The 20,884-nt window shown below is 38.5% G+C and overlaps 1 protein-coding gene across 5 annotated transcripts in view; it reads left to right on the forward strand.

Moving 5' to 3' along the window:
* The window catches only part of Ptpn22 (protein tyrosine phosphatase non-receptor type 22), a 54,989-nt gene extending 35,344 nt beyond the window's left edge, over nt 1-19,645 (forward strand). For 2 of the 5 annotated variants that reach the window (XR_005973020.1, XR_005973021.1), the window contains 3 exons: nt 8,903-8,980; nt 11,207-11,237; nt 16,792-16,839. Coding sequence is in view for 1 of the 5 variants with exons in the window: in XM_041638111.1 (XP_041494045.1) it covers nt 8,903-8,980; nt 9,449-9,564; nt 11,207-11,237; nt 16,792-16,869; nt 19,353-19,417 (368 nt within the window). In the remaining 4 variants the exon portion in view is untranslated. Of the gene's footprint in view, nt 1-8,902; nt 8,981-9,448; nt 9,565-11,206; nt 11,238-16,791; nt 16,870-19,352 lie in introns of those variants that run through there. The other 3 variants (XM_041638111.1, XR_005973022.1, XR_005973023.1) reach the window with 3 other exon arrangements.
* The last annotated feature ends 1,239 nt before the right edge of the window (nt 19,646-20,884 follow it).

A 20,884-nucleotide genomic window follows, 5' to 3' on the forward strand; every position in this document is an offset into this window, starting at 1 on the left:
AAACTAGGTGTCCACATGTATAATAAAGGTGGGCTCCTACCTCTTACAGGTCCCCCAAAATAACTCAACATCTACTAAACATTCAAGTCTAAGACCTGAAACTATGAAACAACTAGAAAAAACTTCAGGACTTTGGGATGGGAAAGGATACTTTTGAACAGGACATTAAAAAAATAAGGAAATAAAAAACAAGAATGGACAAGTGAAATTATACTAAAAGGCCTTATGCAGCAAAAGCAACAATCTTTGCATTTAACTTAGAAAACCTTAATTCATTATGCATCTAACAAGTACAGCAGTGGTCAACATTACTTTAGTGACTCAAATTTTATTGCTATCTATCTATCTATCTATCTATCTATCTATCTATTTGGTATTTTCAAGATGAGGTTTTTCTATGTAGCCATGGCTATCCAGGAACTTTCTGTGTAGACCAGGCTAGGCTCAAATTCACAGATTGACCTGCCTCTGCTTCCTGAGTGCAGGGATTAAAGGTATGAACTACCATGCCCTGTCTGAATAGTGATATTCTGGATATTGACCAAAATGTGTAAGGAACATACAAAAAATTAACATCAAAGAATATAAGTAGCCTGACTTTAAAATTGGCAGTAGATCTCAAAAGAAGGCATTCCTATGGGCAACAGAGATACAGATATTCAGGACCAATAACCATCAAAGAAATACAAGTGAAAACCACAACATGATATAACCCCACTCTACTCCAAAACTCAAGTGGCAGTTGGAGCCAGGCATGGTGGCACATGTCTTTAATCGCAGCACTCCAGAGGCAGTGACAGGCAGATCTCTGAGTTTGTTGTAATAAGAGCGGCAGGCTGCGTCCCCGGCACCCAGCTGCCCGCACGGCTAGCTTATGCCCGGAAATAATTACACGGAAACGGTATTCTTTTAAACACTGCCTGGCCCCATTAGTTCCAGCCTCTTATTGGCTAGCTCTTACATATTAACCTAACCCATTTCTATTAATCTGTGTAGCCCACGAGCTGGCTTACCAGAAAGATCTTAACCTGCGTCTGCCTGGAGTGGGAGAATCATGGCGACTCCTGATTCAGCTTCCTTCTCCCAGCATTCTGTTCTGTTTACTCCGCCTACCTAAGGGTTGGCCTATCAAATGGGTCTAGGCAGTTTCTTTATTAATAAGAAATCACTCCCACATCATTTCCCCTTTTTCTGTTTAAACAAAAAAGAAAGGCTTTAACTTTAACATAGTAAAATTACATATAACAAAACAGTTATCAAGTAAGAATTACAGTTACAATATTTATATCTACTTTATCTTTTATCATAACAATGGAAAACTATAACTACCTATCCATTCTTCAACTCCATCAAAGACTCCAGAAGGATATAATATTACCTAAGTAAACAAGAACTAAGAAACTTCAAACTCTAGAAATGATAAAGACATCTTGCGGCCTGGACAGTCACCCAAAGTTCTTTTGTACCAATGGGGCATCCATCTTCAGCCTTCAGGCCCATAGTATCCAGCAGACATTTTCATCAAGCAGGAAATTCCAAAGACAGTTCAGTCACTTTCTGCTGTGTCCTGCAGAATGTCTCGCAGACTCTTTCATGAATCAGGAACCCCGAAAGACCATCTCACCTTTAGGCAAGTTCAGCAGTCCTCTCTCTGCGGGTTCTTTGTGTCCAGTTTATGCAACAGTCCAGGCAAGAGCAGTTTCTTGCCCAAATGGCTATCAAGCTCCATAAGGAGCCTCTTCAATGCCCATCTTCCTCTTGAAGTAGCTGGGGCTGCCAGGAGCAGACATGTCTCATTGCCATGAAAAACCCTAAGTTATTAAAATATTTTAAATGCCATATTCTGCAGCCTTTGAGAGATATGAAGAATGCCTATCTGAAATATATCTCTATATATCTAGAAAATCTAAGTAACATGACTACAAACTTGACTATTATTTATGATTATCCATCAACAACCTATATTTCCCAATTATACATTACATTTTAAAAATGAACTACACAATCACAATACCTTAATCAAGATCAGAAATACATATACATATAACAAAATTGACCTTAAAATCCATACCAATGCAAATTATTCATACCTATATCATTTCTCCCTTTAAATGTAAAAGAACATTTATAAACAATATTTTGGGAACATGGGCGCAGTTTTTTTCTCTCCAAACTGCTTCCTGCTGAATGGGGGCGCTGTTAATCAGATCATTTAGGGTGTAACCTGTGTGCCAGGTTTATCTCAGTTGGCAGTTGAGTGAAGTAATTTTTTGAGGGTGTTCACAGGAACTTTTCGGGAGGTTGTGGTCTATCATACCATATCGGGATAGATGCAATCCACAGGGTCTGGTCCTCTGTGAAAACAAAAGACGACCCTCTCCAAAGCATCATATCCTTAGACCCAAATTCTGAAATCGTAATACCCTTATATCCATTCTGGTTTAGCTTGGCAGCCCATGTAATGAAATGTCTCTCTGTACTTAGCTCCTTCCCAGTCAAAAATTTTAAAGAAAACACAATAATACAAAGAATCCAGACTCTTTGTGAATTTTCCATTTTTACCTGGCTTATTTTTCTTTATTCTTTTAATCTCTTAACTATCTGTACTCTGTCTCTTTAAAGACTTTACCCTTTTTTTAAGACATTAACTTTATTCTTTATATTCTTTTTCTTCTCTCTCTCAAGCCTACGTACATTCATCCAACAGTGTGGTCTTTTATGTCTGAATCTGTTTTATTGTGAATCTGTAACATTTTTTTAGTATCCAGGAGCATTTCTTAAAATGTTAAGCAGTTCTTAACAACTTAAGTTGTACCATGTACAGGTAATACGGTACCGTCTGTGTCTTGCCCAGTCGAAACCTTAACTGTGCTGTTATTACAGTAATTACGGTAGTTCCTGCCAACCAGCACAGTTCAGCATGGAGCAGTTGCTCCTGCCTCAGATCTATTTGGTGCTCCTGAGCCACACACAGTTCCAGGAACACAGCAGTCCACATTGCCATCAAGCAAGCCGTAGCACATTACTCCAAATGCTCCATTTAAAAGCTCTGTCTCCCACAGAAGCCAGACAGAGATCGCAATGGCGGCACAGCCCAGAAAGCCACACTTTAAAATGACGCAGCTTTTTTTCTGCTGCTGTTGCTGAATCAGGAAATCTCTCTACAGCACGCCACCAACAAACAGCAAAAATCTGTGTGAAATTCTCTCTCCCTTATTTTAAGCCTTCTCAGGTTTTTAAGTGGATTTAGTCCATCACATCCGGGCACCACTCTGTTGAATTAGGAGCAGCGGGGCTGCGTCCCCAGTACCCGGCCACCCGCACAGCTAGCTTTATACCCGAAATAATTACACGGAAACTGTATTCTTTTAAACACCACTTGGCCCATTAGTTCCAGCCTTTTCTCGGCTAACTCTCGCACCTGGACTAGCCCATTTCTAATAATCTGTGTAGCCCATGAGCTGGCTTACCAGGAATGATCTTAACCTGCGTCTGCCTGGAGTGGGAGAATCATGGTGACTCACTGACTCAGCTTCTTTCTCCCAGCATTCTGTTCTGTTTACTCCTCCCACCTATGTTTTAACCTATGAGGGCCAAGCAGTTTCTTTATTGCTTAACCAATGAAATCAACAGATTGATATATGACACTCCCACATCACCATCTGGTCTACAGAGTGAGTTTCCGGACAACCAGGGCTACACAGAAAAACGCTGTCTTGGGGAGAAAATGTGGGACTGGAGAGATGACTCAGGGGTTAAGATCACTAGTTACTTCTCCACAGAACCCAGGTTCAGTTCCCAGCACCCACACTGTTTGCTCACAACCATCTGTAATTATAGTTCCAATGGGGTTGATGCCCCCTGGCCTCTGTGGGCACTGGACACATGTGGTACATACACATACATGCAGATAAAATTTAAAAAACAGAGCAGGGCCTGGAAGGTAGCTCAGAAGGTAAAATCACTTGTCTGACACCCTGAGTTTGAGCCCTGAAACCAGCATTAAGGTAGGAGAATTTATTCACAAAGTTGTTCTCTGGCCTCTTTATAGACACAGAAGCATATACTATACTTCCTAACAATAAAGTAAAAACAAAAGATAAATGCTGGCAAGAATGTATAGAAAAGGCAACCCCTGCATACTGTTAGTGGAGCTGTAAACTAAGGCAGCCATTACTGAAAACAGTATGGAAGCTGGGTATAGTGGTGTGTCTGTAAGCCTGGCACTCAGGGGCGTGGAGGCTGTGTTAGTCACTTTTCTTTGCTATGACAAAAATACCTTGTTATTACTCATTTTCCCCTGAGTTTTGCTGATATTATATACTAAAAAACTGGGTAACATCTACTGGGAATGTATAGGTACTTCACAAACATTAGCACAGATTGCAATTGTCATTATATTTATTCATATCACATTACTAAAATATACATATGTAGGTACTATAATGTGGATATTAAAAAGCATGAGATTTTGAAGCAGTCTATATCTATTAAAAAGTACCAAAACATATAACTTTAATTAAAGAATATACTTTCTGAGGGGCGGGTATGGTGGTACATGCCTTTAACCCCAGCACTTTGGAGGTGAAGTCAGGCAGATCTCCATGAGTTCAAATCTAACCTGGCCTATATAGTGAATATTAGTCTCAAAAACAAACAAAACAAAACAATCAATAAACAAAACAAAAACAAACAAACGAACAAAAACAAAAACTAACAAAATACTTTCTGAGACAGATATGGTGGCTCACATAATAACCCTAGCACCTGGGAAGTTGCAGCAGAACAGCCAAAAGTTCAAGCTGCCATTGATTATAGAGTAAGACCCTGTCTCAATAAAACAGCAAAAATACATGTGTTTGGGGCTGGAGAGATTGATGGTTTAGGGGGTAACGGCACTGGCTGCTCCTCTGGAGAACCCAGGTTTGGTTCTCAGCGCCCACATGATGGCTCATCATCATCCATAGCTCTAGCTTCAGGGGATTTGGTTCTCTCTTCTGATCTTTGCAGGTACCAGGCACAAGTGTGTTACACATACACACATGCAGGCTGTCTTAGCCACTGTTTTATTTCTGTGAAGAGGCACCATGACCAAGCAACTCTTTCACAAGAAAGTATTTAATTGGGGGGTTGTTTATAGTTTCGGAGGGTTAGTGTGTTATGATGGAGAAAGCATAGCGGCACCTATGTACTAGAGCTGCGAGCTACATCCTGATCCGTAGGCAGCGGGGGCGGGGAGGAAAAGAGGGAAGGAGATGGAGGGGAGAGTCTCACTGGGCCTGGCCTGGGCTTTTGAAACCTTGAAGTCCAGTCCTATGGATCCACTACCTCCAACAAAGCCACACCCCCTCAATAAGGCCACACCTCCTAATCCATCCTCAACAGTTCTTCAACTGGGGACTAAGGATGTAAATATATGAACGTATGGAAAGTCACCCATTCAAACATAGGCAAAGCGCTCATATCCATAAAATATTTTTTAAAATACTATTCTTTAAATTGTTGATTTTCTCATTTGTAAAATGGAGTTGATGTGTGTGTGTGTGTGTGTGTGTGTGTGTGTACTGAGATAATGCATTTAAAGCTTTTTAGCACAATGTCACCAAATAGACCTCATTAAATATCTTCCAAGTGTTAGGATAAGCAGAATATGTAGGAAAAATCACTACTTTTTTTTGAGACAAGTTTAGCCATGCAGCAGCTCAGGTGGTCTTAAACTTTGTCCTCCTGCCTCAGCCTCCAAAGGGCTAGAAATACAAGTGCCCACTACTATGTCCAGTTTAAAAGTCCTACTTAATGCTTATACTGAAGTTAGCTGGATAAAATTAATACCTGTGTCTGATCATTGATTGATTATCTGTGTGACACTAATTCGAATCTACAGGATTCTGGTGTGTGTCGGGGGGGGGGGGAAGGATGGTGTTACTGGAGTGGTTAGGACAGGCTTTACTCAGCAGAAAAACGATCTTCAAGAATTTAGGGAAAAAAAAGAATTACGGAAGTAATGACAAGCCTAATACGACTCAAAAAAAATAACATGCAAAGAAATCATGAGTAGGTTATTTGTTTTACAGTGCTGAGATCAAATTCAGGGCTTCATACATGTTAGGTAAGTGTTCTACCACTGAGCTACTCCCCCGGCTGGTGGCTAGGTTATTCTCATTGCAACAGAGGTTCAGCTTTAAAATACAGAAGATAAATTTAGATGAAGTGCAGTAAGGTTTTGAAGCTCGTCAGAAGAAATATCCAGAATGTAAAAATCCATGAAGACAGTGAGGTGGTAGACCAAGCCTCCATCTCACAGAGCATCACAAGGCCAGCCCCTCCTACCCTGTCTGGACTAGAGGACTCTAGGAACCCCTCTTACACATGGCATAGAACCTACTAGAGCCAGAGGGCAGCGAGAACTTCATTTTTAAGTCAGCATAGCTGTGCCGGCAATTTTACCCCCTAACTGTCTCAAGCTTTTGTTGTTACGATTTATCATGATGGACTGGACCCTGAAATTATGAGTCAAAATAAACCCTTTCTCTGTTAAAAGCAAGCAAGCAAGCAAATTAGTGGTTTCCAGGGCTAGGGGCAAAGGAGAGGAGGGAGATAGGAATGGTGTATAGCTAGCTTCCTTTCATGGTGATGAAAACTGTTCTGGAATTATACAATGATGACGATTTGCAATACTATGAGTACACTGTTACAGATGAGAAATCTTATGTGTACTTTACCAGATACCCTAAGCTAGGCAGAGGAACACAAACCTAATACAGACAATAACAACATCGTAGATTCTTTCTCTGGGAGCACTTAAGATGAAATGATATTTCAGGAAAACATCACCAAGATATTGCTAACAATTTACTCCTTGGAATATTCCCTAACAGCAAAACGGAAAGATCAAGAACTGCCTTGAGTGTTTATCAAATAGTTATTGGGTTGATACTGGAAATCAGTACTATACAGCATATAAGAAATAAATGACAATACTCACATCATAGGTGAATTTTACAGCTTCAAAATACTATGTCCAGGGCTATCGAGATTGCTCAGAAGATAAAAGTGCTTGCCTTGCAAACTTGATGACCAGACTTCAATCCCTGTAACCCATGTAAGAAAAGATGGATAGGTCTGTGGAGATGGTTGTGGTAAGGGCTCTTGCCACCAAACGTGACAACTTGAGTTGGATGTACGCAGTAGAAGTAGAGAACTAACTTCCACAAGTGATCCTCTACACGCACACTGTAGTATGTGTGTGACCCCCCATAAAAGTTAAAACTTAACCCAGATGTGGCAATACCACAGCTGTAATCCCAGCATACCTATGAGGGATGAGAGGTAGAGGCAATACCACAGCTATAAGCCCAGCACACCTAAAAGGGATGAGAGGTAGAAATGGAAAGATCACCTGGGAGCTTGAGGACGGGTAAGCCTAGAGTGCCGAGGTCAGTGAAAACAGAGACCTTGTCTGAAACCAGGTGGGAAGACAACTTCAGAAAAACTGTCTTTTGTTACGTGTGCACTATGACACACATGCACACACATACAAGCGTGTCCATGCACACACACACCTTTGACAGGTGATACTCTAATGCTTTCATTTTCAGAATGTACTAATATACTGTATAACAACACTTAAGTGCTATATGATAAGAAATTTATGTCACCTGAACATTTTGTATTTTAGGTGTTTACATCATGAGAAAATTACTCATTATTTAAAATTAAGAAAAATTTCAAACATGTACCTAGCTTCTAGCATGTAGCACCATTATCTTGATAAGTTGTCCTGATAGTATCTGATTTCCAGATTACATTGTTTTTCTCCAGCTATCTCAGAAATGGCTTTTCAGCCAGACATTTGAGTGGTGACATCCACCTTTGACCCCAGCACTTAGGTGATCTCTCTGGGAGTTACAGAACAGCCTAGTCTACATAGTGCACTCCAGGACAGCTAGGACCACATAGTAAAACTGTCTAAAAAAAAGTCCTTTTATAGTCAAACAAAATCTACATATCGCATTTTGTTTCTTTTAATATCTGTAACAGTTCTTCCTTTTTGCAATTTCTAGCAGTGTTCATTTGCTGAAGAGAATCGATTACTGGCCCTTCATGACCAATAATTTTATTCCCATGACTAATTTAACATGTTCCTTTATCCACTAAACCTACCTGTAAAATAAACTACCAGAACCTTGTTAAAATCAGTTCCCAGCTTCTTTGGAAGAATACATCTGTGAGTTCGTGTTTGGTGAATCATGGGCTCCTTGGTCAACAAAGCAGGCCTACACTTTTGAGGCTCGGGTCATCGTTCAGATAATTCCTTTTACATATGGTGTGACAGTCCGTTCCATGGTTGCTATGTCCACCCCAGGAGATGGAGACCCTGGAGGGCAGTAAATGTTGTAAATCTTTGTGGCAGCTGGACACGGGGGCACACACCTGCAATCCTATGGTCACACCCTTTTTGGTGGCAGGCCTCCAGGCACACCTGATTTGGCTAGCCTTTAGACACACTTGTGAGGAACTATCTTGATTAGATTGAGAAAAGACAACCCACCCCCCAGGAGTGCCTGGACTGAATAACAAGACCTCTAGCTGAGTGGAAACAGCACTCCTGCACTCCCTACCTTCTGACCATGTGTGCAGTGTGACCAGCTGAGCTTGAGCCCCGCCCCCAGGACTACCCCCCTTGAATTTATGTACACTGGGCCTGTGGTCAACACAAACAACTCCTTTCCTTAAGTTGCTCTTGCTAGGTGTGTTGTCATGGCGACAGGAAAAGTAACTAAGACAGTGGTTGCTCGCTAAAATGGACTGAGAGCAAAAATTACATGGACACAAAACATGTTCTGACCTGACTTTTAATTGGTGGATTTCTTTGCTTTACTATATACTTTCCTCATTACAGATCTACATCAGGATGATTCTCCTCCACCTCCACTCCCAGAAAGAACTCTGGAGTCCTTCTTTCTTGCTGATGAAGACTGTAAGTTGGCATTACTTTCTAAAAAAAAAAATGTATAAAATGGAATGTTGAAAGGTTTAAAATAAGTGTGGTGGTGTGTGCCTGTAATCTCAGTCCTTGAGACGTGAAGACAAGAGCATCAGGAGTTTAAGGTCAGCCTAAGCTGTTTGAGACGCTGTCTCCTAAAAACATAGACAAGGCTGGGTATGGTGATGGGCTAGGGAGCAGAGGCAGATCTCTGAGTTTTTTAGACCCTGCCTAAAAGGAGCCAAAACAACAAAGTTAAATACAATAAGTCCTACATGGGAAGGTACAAAGAATGAGTAAATAAAAGAATAAATTTTAAAGCCTACAATATATAATGAAAATGATACCTAAGAAGGCGAAACATATAGGCCAAGCCTGAATATACACCCATATTTAAGTCATAGGCTTTAGAAAATAAACAACATTTTTCTTTCTTTCCTCTTTCTTTTTTTTTTTTTTAAGGTTTGCAGGTCCAACCCATAGAAACTTACTCTACTAGCTATCCTGAAACCACAGAGAACTCAACAGCTTCTACACAAACATCGAAGACCCCTGGAAAAGGTTTCACAAGGAGCAAAGTAAGACCAGAGATTTAGAAAACAACCCAGAGTTTCCCTTACTACATACAGATTTCCCCTCCATAGCATTAAGACTGCAAATTATATTAAGCACCTTTTTTAAAAAAATTTATTTATTATGTATACACATGCCAGAAGAGGGCACGAGATCTTATTATAGATGGTTGTGAGCCACCATGTGGTTTCTGGGAATTGAACTCAGGACTTCTGGAAGAGCAGTCAGTGCTCTTACCCTCTGAGCCATCTTTCCAGCCCTTAAGTACCTTTATTAAACTGAGTTTTGATCTCAGTCAAAATTAATAGAAAGCAAATCTATGCAACAAATTAGAGCTATTACAGTTACGTGTTAGAATATTAAAATAAATGTATATTCTACAGAGAAAGTTCAGGAATAGGTCCACATATGTGTAGGGATTTAGTACATTATGGTGTGTCTCAAATTAAGGGATAAAGATGGATAGTTTCATAATTGTTAGTGGTTGAGAGTGTATGTAGCTCAGTTAGTAGACTGCTTGCCTAAGGCATACCTGAAACTTGGAGTTTGACCCAGGGTGTTGCATACCTGTAATACTCAAATCCCAATATTTGGGAGGTGGAGAGAGGAGGACCAGAAGTTCAAGACTTGGATACATGACACCACGTCTCAGAAAAATTTTTGGTCTAAATAAGTAATAATGTAGAAAAATAGGATCTACAATTCATATCAACACCAGGATAAAGTCTAGATAGCTAAAAGATTTAAATGTTAAAATGTATAATATACATAAACCTACTAAACAGAACTGGAGAGATACTCAGAGATTAAGAGCACTGACTGCTCTTCCAGAGGACCTGAGTTCAATTCCCAACACCCACATGGAGGATCTTAACTGTCTCTAACTCCAGTTCCAGAGGATCTGATGCCAGGCATATACATGGTGCATAGGCATACATGTAGGCAAACATATATACACATAAAATAATAAACCAATCTAATTTTTTTAAAAAAATTTAAAAATGAGATGAAAAGTAGCCTCCCCAAAGGACTCAATAATAACTATTTTAAAACTCCTAAGTTACAAGAGTACTTTTTGATAATTTTGTAATTCTGGAGTATGACTGGCCTTTGTAACTGTAACACTCCAGAGGCATTAAGGAAAAAGATACACACTTTCCACTAGATGAAACAAAAAGTGTCTGCATAGTGAAGGAAAGTTACTTAAAAGTCAAAGCTAAAGACCAAATTGGAGAAAAAAAATGCCCGTAACTGGCACTGTAGGCAGGGCTATTTGTCTAATATATGATGAATTGCTAGAAATCCATAAGTATAAAGTAAAAATGGGCAAAAAGCACGTGACTGAAAAGCAAAGCAACTCCCAGAGGCTCTTGTCCGCTCTGGAATACTCCCAGTAAAAGGAGAGAAGGCCTGTCATTGTGACCGTAGCATTGTTTCTAGATATTACCATGATACATATGGTAAAATAGCAAGATAGAACCAAGTGGTAATTTTGTACTGAATTAAGATGTAAGATGGGAAAAATCATTGCATTTTAATGGCTATTATTCAGGAAAGTAGTTCTGTTAAGTCTGTATTTTTAGTTGACTGAAGCATTTTGAACTTTATAAGAAAACATTAACTTTCCCCCTTTCTTCACTTTTATAGAGTTTAAAGATTTTCAGAAATATGAAAAAAAGTAAGTTCATTTGTACTTATTTTTTCAAATGTATCCAAAACTTCTGAAATTACACAATTTTTGGTATAATCATCCTATGAAAGAAGTTAACATCATTCCCAAACAGAACTGTGGGTCGGAGCGATCACCCAAGCCTTGACTTCGCTGGGCTCCAGCAGGCTAATGTTGGGAAGGGGTTTCTGTTTACAGACAGAATGATAATTACTACAATGTTTGGAATTTTCTACCCATACCAAGATGCTTAGATATAAATGTTATTTAAAACTCCTAGCAGTCTAACCTGAGATTCATTTTCTTTGAACACAGTAACAGCAAAGCATATTGTGAAACAAATGTGTTGGTTTAATGAAACAAGCAAAGCATTGACGCAGTTCCATTTTTACATGGATTACCAGCAGTAAAAGTCTGTTGCTTACTATTTTGCTGTATTGTAATGAAAATAAAAACCCACGAGCTCTTTAAACTCTTTGAATTCTCTTAGACATCTTATTTACAATTACGAGGTCTATAAAACACGATGATATGACTCTTAGAAATTTGATCCACACGGTTAGTCAGGAAGGGCTAAATCATTGCTATTATTCTGATACAATAGGGAGGGACAAAGAACACCAAGGAAACTTGGAAAGCAAACCTCACGTAGATAGTTGAGTGCTACTTTACCCTTCTAGGCTTGTCCTTTATTTTTTCATCCATAAAGTTTATAACCCCAATAGTCTGCCATCATTACCATCATACTTGACCTCTGAGATCATCTTTTTAAACACTACAGCTAACGTCTGGTTGGGAAATATGCCTTTCCCCCCTAGAATTCGTCAAGAATGACTTTAACATCTCAAAAGGAAATTACGGTAACTGGGGAAGTGATGTAGACAAAGACGAACGAGGAACTGACTTGTACAGTCAGCCGGAGTTTATTCGATCAGCTTCTTTAGGAAACACTTTTCTTTCTCTAGATATAACACTATCTTGGGGAGATCAAAGAAACAGTAACTTCAAGTAGATTTATGTTGGCAGATCTTTGGGATGTGGTGGAAGACTGAGCCTTCCTTTTTATGTAAAAACTCTCAGGGCATCCTCTAAATATAGGCTAGCCTGTATTTTTGTTTTTCAGCTACTTTGAATCTATATTCTTTGGCTGCTAAGAACTGTATCAAGTCCTCAAATTGACCCTGGAGTTTAGACCTGCATGAGCTTAGACTTGTATACCTGTCCTCCACCCCTTCCAAACACTCAGGACTGAAGAATCCCCTATGTTCTTTCCCAATCTGGATCTCTCATTGGTCTGACGTTAAGTTTTTAATGAAAATAGCATTTTTATCTGTTACTTTAAGCTAGAATTTCTGGCTGCTTTTTTCTTTATTTCTATGAATATTTTTTGAATGCCTGTTATAGGCCAGATATTGTGAAAGGCACCTGGTGTATGGTGGTCAACAATATAATACTGGCTGGCTCTTAGGATTTTGTGCAACTTAAGTCTAGTGAGGGATTCAAAAATTAAGCAAGTGAGCTCGCAAGCACATATAATAACATGATGGATGCCATTAAAGGAAACAAGAGTAATGAGAGAATGAAAAAAGTAAGGTCATTTTACTACTCTGTTCTTTGGGGCAGGGGTCTGACACCCAGCTCCCAAATCAATCATATCAAGTTTTATTCTATCTCAGTCTTATTATTGCTCAGCCTTAGCTTGGCTTGTTTCTTTCCAGCTTTTCTTAAATTATCCTGTCTATCTTTTGCCTCGGGGCTTTCATCTTTCTATACACCTTTCTTTACTTCTTACTCTCTGGCTTTCTGTGTAACAGGGTAACTGGCCCCTGAAGTCCTCCTCTTCCTCCTCCTCCTCCTCCTCCTCCTCCTCCTCCTCCTCCTCTTCTCCTTCTCCTTCTCCTTCTCCTTCTCCTTCTTCTTCCTCCTCCTCCTCCCCTTTCTCTTTTCCTCCTTCTATTTATTCTCTCTGCCTTCCAGTTCTGCCTGTTCTCTCTCCTGCCTATTGGCTGGCTATTCAGCCCTTTATTAGACCAATCAAATGTTTTAGACAGGCAAAGTAACACAGCTTCATGGGGTTAAACAAATGTAACATAAAGGAATACATCTTTGCATCATTAAACAAATGTAACACATCAGCATAAACAAATGTAACACATCTTAACTGAATATTCTACAACAGTAGGGTGAGGCTGGAAAGACAGGAGAGAAGTAGTTAAATTCTTGCTGGTCTTGCTAAGTGGAGTTTAAGTTCAATGAGACACCATAAGAGGGTTTAGACTGAGATGCTATGCAATCTGTTTTTATCCTGGTTGCTGTATGGAGAGTGGATTAGAGGTGACAAAAATGGAACTTGCCAACCATGATGCCCAGTGATCCCCACTTTGAGCAGAAAAAATTTCAAGTAAATTTTGTTACTCTGTGTATGTGCGCACGTGCTGGTGAGCAGGGACACATACATGCATGCATCATGGGGTGGGGGCACATGCCTCAACTTGTTCAGAGGACGACCATGTAGAGTTGGTATTTCCCTTCTACCTTTACATGAGTTCCAGGGAACAAGTTCAGGTCCTCAGACATACAAGGCAAACTCCTTCACCAGATGAGCCCTAGTGAGACATTGTAATTGCTCAGAAATACTACAGTTGCAACTCCTAGAATGTCTAGTTAAGGCTAACTGGAGCATAAGCGAAACTAACTGTCTTGTAACTAAGAATTCATGTTATTCATGAAGTAGTTAGCCTCTCATTCCATATTGCTTTTTGTCATTCTTGTATATGTATTTGTGTTTGCCTGTGTACACACATCTACGCACTTGTGTGGTCTGAGGTTGATGTCAGGCATCGTCCTCAGCCATGTATCTACCTTACTTTTGAGGTAGGATCTTTCCCTGAATTTAGAGTTTACCAATTAATTATATTAGCTGGTCAGCAAGCCCCAAGGATCCTGCTGTCTTTATTTCCCACATGCTGGGATTATAGGCACATGATTGCCATGTCTTGCTTTTTGCCTGGGTGTTGGATATCTGAACACAATGCCTCATGCTAGCTCATCAAGCACTTAACCAAATGAGCTGTCCCCCTACCCCAGCTTTGTTTCATTTATAAGCTTATTCATAGGCAGATTTTTTTTTTTACCATGTGGTTTCAGGCTTCTGATGGAAAAAACTAGGTTCTTCCTGGTTGCTTAAGCAACAGCCTGATGACTAGTGAAAATTGGTCTGATGTTGGACTGGTTCATTTGCCTCTGCCTGAATCAACTCTTACCAGTATATTTAACATCCCTATTAGGCAGGATAATGTGTCTTATATTTAAACACATAGTTATATATGGTCACTGAATACTCAGTAATGAGATAAGACCTAACCATCTTGTGTGACCATGCCAATGTGCCAACAATGGAAGTCAGCCCAACTTATTGGTCATTTCATTCTTCTGTAAGTAGAAATAGGTCCACCTGATGAGTGGAAACTGAAAATTGAGGAGGAAGCAAAGGGGAAAATTAAGCTGTTTTATCTGGAGAATACACATTGAGAAGGCAGCATAAAATAACTTGAGACAAGCCACAGGTAAAATAACAGTTCCCTCTAATATACATTTGGTGAATCTTTACTGCCTTTGTTAAAAAAAAATAAAGAGAGAAAAGAGAAAAGAAAGAGTAATTTTCGGGCTGGAGAGACGGCTCAGTGGTTAAGAGCATTGCCTGCTCTTCCGAAGGTCCTGAGTTCAATTCCCAGCAACCACATGGTGGCTCACAACCATCTATAATGAGGTCTGGGGCCCTCTTCTGGCCTGCAGACATACACACAGACAAAATATTGTATACATAATAAATAAATAAATAAATAAATATTTTTTTTTAAAAAAAAGAACACGTAATCTTCTTTGGGACAAATCTGTTCTCTCAGTTCACACGCAGAGATTATTACCGTTCTTTCCCACCCATCTTCACCCACTGTGTCCTGGCTAGCCTCAGTTCCCAGCCCAGGTCTTCACACACAGGACTAAGTATGCACTCAATTGGAAACGACTGAAATCTACTGTGTGTTCTAGTATCCTCCACAAAGGAAGTGTTCTAGATGTTTCTAGAAGCCTAATATTACATATTTATGTGTAAACACATACATGCAGTTCTCACATTGCATTTTGAAATGTTAAGAATAAGCAAAAGAGAGTATGTAGTAATTTCTCCTTACTTATAAGTTGTTTCGGAGAAAGTTTCCAAAAACCTGAGAAATCTTTATTCCTGTAAGACAGGCACATATAAAATGTAGATCCAGTTTTACAGAATTCCTTTTAAAACTTGGTAGAAACTGGTACATATTTACATTAAGGTGTTAGGAACACACACATCTTTTTAGGCCTACGCATATTAAATACAACAGCAAACCAAGCAACATAACAATGACTTTGGGAGGCTATGGCCTGAGCTTAGAATCATCTATGCGAAAAACTTTGCTGGAAAGAAAGAAATTTAGGAGTAGAGGACAATGTAAGAGAAACCTCAGCATGCCACAGATGAACTAGTGTGAGATGGGGAAAGCATACTATGAACTGATCAGAGGACAAAGATAAACTCCAAAGCCGAATGTGAATTTTCTTTTGGGCCACGAATTCTATTAGTTCTTAATAAATACCCAGAGTCAGAATTAGAATTCCCGCTATAGGCCACCAACCAGATTCCAAATCATGACACAGAGACTTGTCATTAGTTATGAATGCTTGGTCTTATCTTAGCTCTTGTTTTTAATCCATTTCTCTTTATCTGTTTTGCCTCAGGGCTTTTAACCTTTCTTTCATTCTATATATCTTGCTTTCCTGTTTCCTCCTTGTCTGACTAGCTGCTGCCTGGATTCCGGCCCCAATTGTCTCCCTCTCTTTCTACCCCATCCTCTCATTCCTTCTCTCTCATTCCTTGGGCCTAGATTTCTTCTCTTGCTTATTCTCTCTGCCCACCAGTCTTGCCTGTCCCTCTATTGCCTAACTATTAGCCTTTCAGCTTTTTATTAGACCAATCATGCGCCTTAGACTGGCAAGGTGCAACAAGCAACACATCTCACCATTATTAGCAAATTCAGTGTAATCAAATGCAGTGTAATCAAATGCAGTGTAATCAAATGCAGTGTAATCAAATGCAGTGTAATCAAATGCAACCCCTTTACATAGAGTAATATCCCACACCACCATTTCTTTCACACATTTTCTTACATTTTGTGTCCTGTTATATAATCTGTTTGCAAATAAAGTAAATCTTGCTTGGCATGGTTATTCTGGCTGTACTCTGAAGTTGGGACACTGAGGCAGGAGTACCACCACAAGTTCAAGGCCAGCCTAGGTTACATAATGAGTTCAGGCATACAGACTGAGAGCTTCCCCCTCCGTATCTTAATTATAATATAAAAATATAATTTCAACCATTTAGAACATGTTTAATATGATACTGATATATTTATTTTGGAGTATTGCTTGGGAGGAAATGTTTAATTTCAATAATCATGCAAGCAAATAAATGGTAATCTAAATCTGTTGTCATTCATTACCCAACATAATTTTCTTCTGATTACAGGTGTTTGTAATTCTTCCCCACCAAGCAAGCCAGCAGAATGTGTTCAGCCAAAAAATTCCAGCTCCTTTCTGAATTTTGGTATGTGTATTATTTTATAGAATAGTTTAAAATGTATATAAATTGGTGTTGGAGAGATGGCTCAGTGAATTAAGAGTACTGGATACTCTTTCAGAGGACCCAGGTTCAATTAATTCTAAGGTGGTTCACAACTGTCTTTAACTCCAGTTCCAGAGGAGCTGGTGATGCCCTCTATTGGTCTCTGAAGGCACTGCAAACATGGTGCACAGACATACATGGAAGCAAAACACCAATACATGCAAAATAAATTAATTCTAAAGATTGTAGGAAGATCAGAAAATGTAATACTGCTAGGTAGATATACAATTGCCCCAATATAATTTTATTTCAGAGGAAGAAGCAGAAAACGAGGGAGCAATCTCTGTCATTATAGTCCTTGTCTAATTTGAGAAAATACTTACTAGAAACTCTGTGACTCTATAGTTATGCTCTAGAGTTAAAACTATAAAATTTGGTCTCCATTTCTTTTTTTTTTTTTTTTTTTTTTTGGTTTTTCGAGACAGGGTTTCTCTGTGGTTTTGGAGCCTGTCCTGGAACTAGCTCTTGTAGACCAGGCTGGTCTCGAACTCACAGAGATCCTCCTGCCTCTGCCTCCCGAGTGCTGGGATTAAAGGCGTGCGCCACCACGGCCCGGCTTCCATTTCTTTAACTCAATATTTCAATTGTTACTATTTAAAAGTGAAGATTTGTATAAAATTAGTTAAAAACATTCATATGGAACATTGTATGAACTATGAAAAAAATGCAACTTTGCCTTGATTACAAAAGTTTTCTGCTTTCTCCTTTTCCCTGAATCCCTTGAGTGATGTATAGACCATCTGACTTTACATTGCTGTGGCGCTGGTATAAAACCTTACCTGCATCCATGTTGCTTCTTCTCAAACATGCCTAGATTTCATTCAACAGTTTGTGTACTGGAAAGCAACACTTATATTTATTTTCCCTTTAATAATGGCAATATAAGTTGTAAGATGATGTTATTAAAATATTTCAGCTGCTCTGATGATGCACACCTGTAATTGCAGCATATGGTAAGTTGAGGCAGGAGGATCATGACTTCAGGGCCAGGCTGGGCTTGCATTTCTATCTTAGTTTTTCCCCTAAGTTGAAATAAAAAAAAAGCATGTGGTTCATGTTAACTTTTCCTGAATTGACCCACATAGAGAAAACAGCAGTGTAGATCTGTTCTAAAGTGTTAAGAATTGGATAGCAAATCAGGTCAAATATAGGCATTTGAAATTTTAGTTGTTCTAAGTAGTCACATTTCCTGTCCTCACCCCTCTTTCCTGTATACTGGGCTACAGTTAAGGTGCTTGTGCTAAGCAGATGGTTTTGATGGTTTTAACCTGAATATTTTTCCTTCTCTTTTATCTTCAGTGGAGTAACATGTATATGAAATCGGCTCTGTACACCTCTTCCAACATTTAAAATCACTAGTTAATAAACATCTTCTTTTAGGTTTCTTTCAACTCTGTCATACAGTGTGTGTGTGTGTGTGTGTGTTGCTATGTATTTCAGGTTGGCCTTGAACTTGTGATCCTCCTATCTTAACCTCCTATGTGTTTGGATTACAGGCAGTTGCCACCATATCTAGCCTACTCTAGTTTTGTTTTTAGACTTAAATTTAGTCACATATGTAAATAGTTACTACGAAAGGTGATGACATTAAATATTCTGAATATTTTAATGTTTCACTTTCTGCTCTCACTTTAAGTTTCAAATCCTTTTATTTTTCAATTTAAGGCACCAAAGCTGCCAAGTGTCAGATGCTTTGAAAATCTACCACAATGAAAGGAAAAGACAAATAAATGTCACCAGTCTGAATTTCTTTCTGAAAACACCTACTAATAGCCTTTATTTTATGTGAAACTTTTTCTTATTCTTTTTTTGGAGGCAAGGGAAGTGCATTTCAGGAAGTAAAGTAATTAAAACTTATTTAACAACTATTTCTTTCAGGATTGTTTTATATTTTCCAAGTTTTGGAAACATATTTTAGTAGACTCAGAAATTTCTGTGGCTGCATAGATATAGAACTTGATTTGATAACAGCACATAAATAAGTGCTTAATTTTATAAAAGTGAAATTTGTCATCCATGGTGGGTGAATAAAAGAGATAAACAGTGCTTATGTATTCAGTTATTGAAGGCTACTATAATCATGGTTCTTTATACAATTATTACCATTAGTTAATTGTAAATGGTCTAAATTTAAATGTTAGTAGTATTTGGGTTGGAGGTGTGGCCCAGTGGCAGAGTAATTGCCTTAGCATATGACAAGGCCATTAGTTTGTTCTGTAGTATAGCAAAAAGAATATTCTATTTAATTTAAATTTTAATTACTATAGTGCCTTTCCAGTCTATTATTAAATTGATCAAAGAGGGTGTTTAACTTTTTCAATGATATATTCTAAAATCCAAGTATTCATTTCCACATTTCCACATAAAAGTACTTATTTTCATTCAATTTTTTTTTTTGTCTCCAGGTTTTGGAAATCGCTTTTCAAAACCCAAAGGACCAAGGAACCCACCATCAACTTGGAATATTTAATACACCACTGAATTTATAAGAATATTGGCTGATATGTTCATACAAATAGAACTACTAGAATACTGCTATAATAATATTATTATTAATAATATCAATAATGAAGATATAGTGTGTTAATAGCTTTCAAAAGGGGAGCTATATGTAAAAAACTTCCAACAACCTTGTGTTTTCATATTTTTGACATTTAGTTGGGAACCGTCAATAAAGTTTATCATGTTTCAAGCTGGATTTATTTTTCGCTTTTGGAAGTTATTTTATTTTATAATTTATTTTTATTTCATATGCATTTGTGTTTTGCCTGCATGTATATCTGTGTGAAGACGTCAGATCCCCTGAAACTAGAGTTACAGGTAGTTAGGAGCTGCCTGCCATGTGGGTGGAGTTGAACCTGGATCCTCCAAAGAGCAGCCAATGGTCTTAACTGCTGAAAAATCTCTCCAGTTCCTCTGTTTTACTTTCTCCGGATATGTAAATTTTTGTTTTGAGATGATGTCTTTTTATGTTAATTTGACTCTTTAAGGTAATCTTCCTGTCATAGCCTCTGGAGGGCTAAGATTATTAAAGGCACACATCAAGCCCTGCACAAGCATTCATTTTAATATAGGCCTATAAGAATTTGATATTAACTAAAGTTCTCTTTATAAAATATCTTTATGTGTACAAGTTACAAGTGTTTTTTTGCCTGCATGTATGGATATATACCACCTATGTGTAGTGCACACCGAGGCCAGGAGAGGGAGTTGGATCCCCTTGAACTGGAATTACAGGTGGTACTTGCTTAGTGGGTTCTGAGAACTGAACCAGAGTCCTTTGCAGAGTTTTAAGAGCTCATAACCGTCTGAGCCATCTCTCCAACCCTTCTACATTGCCTTAATAGCAAACTTCTTCTTTTTTAATAGACAAGGTCTTGCTATGCAGCCTGGCCTCAAACTAATGGTTCTCCTACTTCAACCTGAAGAATGCTGACATTACAGGTGTGCTCCATCATGACTGCCTAAAGGTTTTATTTAAAAAAACAAAAGAAAAACAAAGCAAAACACTCTTGCCTTGTGTTTGCAGCACAAAATTACTGCTGTGGCAATGACTGTTCCCAGGGTATTATTTTTGTCTAAATGGAGTATACCTCCCCCACCTTCCCAAATGTGGAAAAGAAATATTAAAGAGAATGATGTACAAATAATGGCAGTGATCATTTTTATATTGCTATAACGGTGTACAACTATATTCCACATTAAGTTTTTTCCAATTCTACAAAAATAATCAACAGCAGTTACTTTTCGCTAGCACTTTAAACTTTAAAATTATTTTGAATTCTTTTTTGATAGTGTTTTCTTCATAGAAAAGGCCCCATATAAACCTGTACAGTTTATGTTCATAATTATTTAAAGGTACTGGTAGTTTAAAAATGTATTTCTGCAGGACTATGCATTCTTCCAAGTAAATTTCAAATCTACATTTACACAGTAA

Source organism: Microtus oregoni, unplaced genomic scaffold (assembly GCF_018167655.1).
Source record: "Microtus oregoni isolate MIOR12 unplaced genomic scaffold, Mior012 000054F_ref0000373, whole genome shotgun sequence".
Taxonomy (NCBI): domain Eukaryota; kingdom Metazoa; phylum Chordata; class Mammalia; order Rodentia; family Cricetidae; genus Microtus; species Microtus oregoni.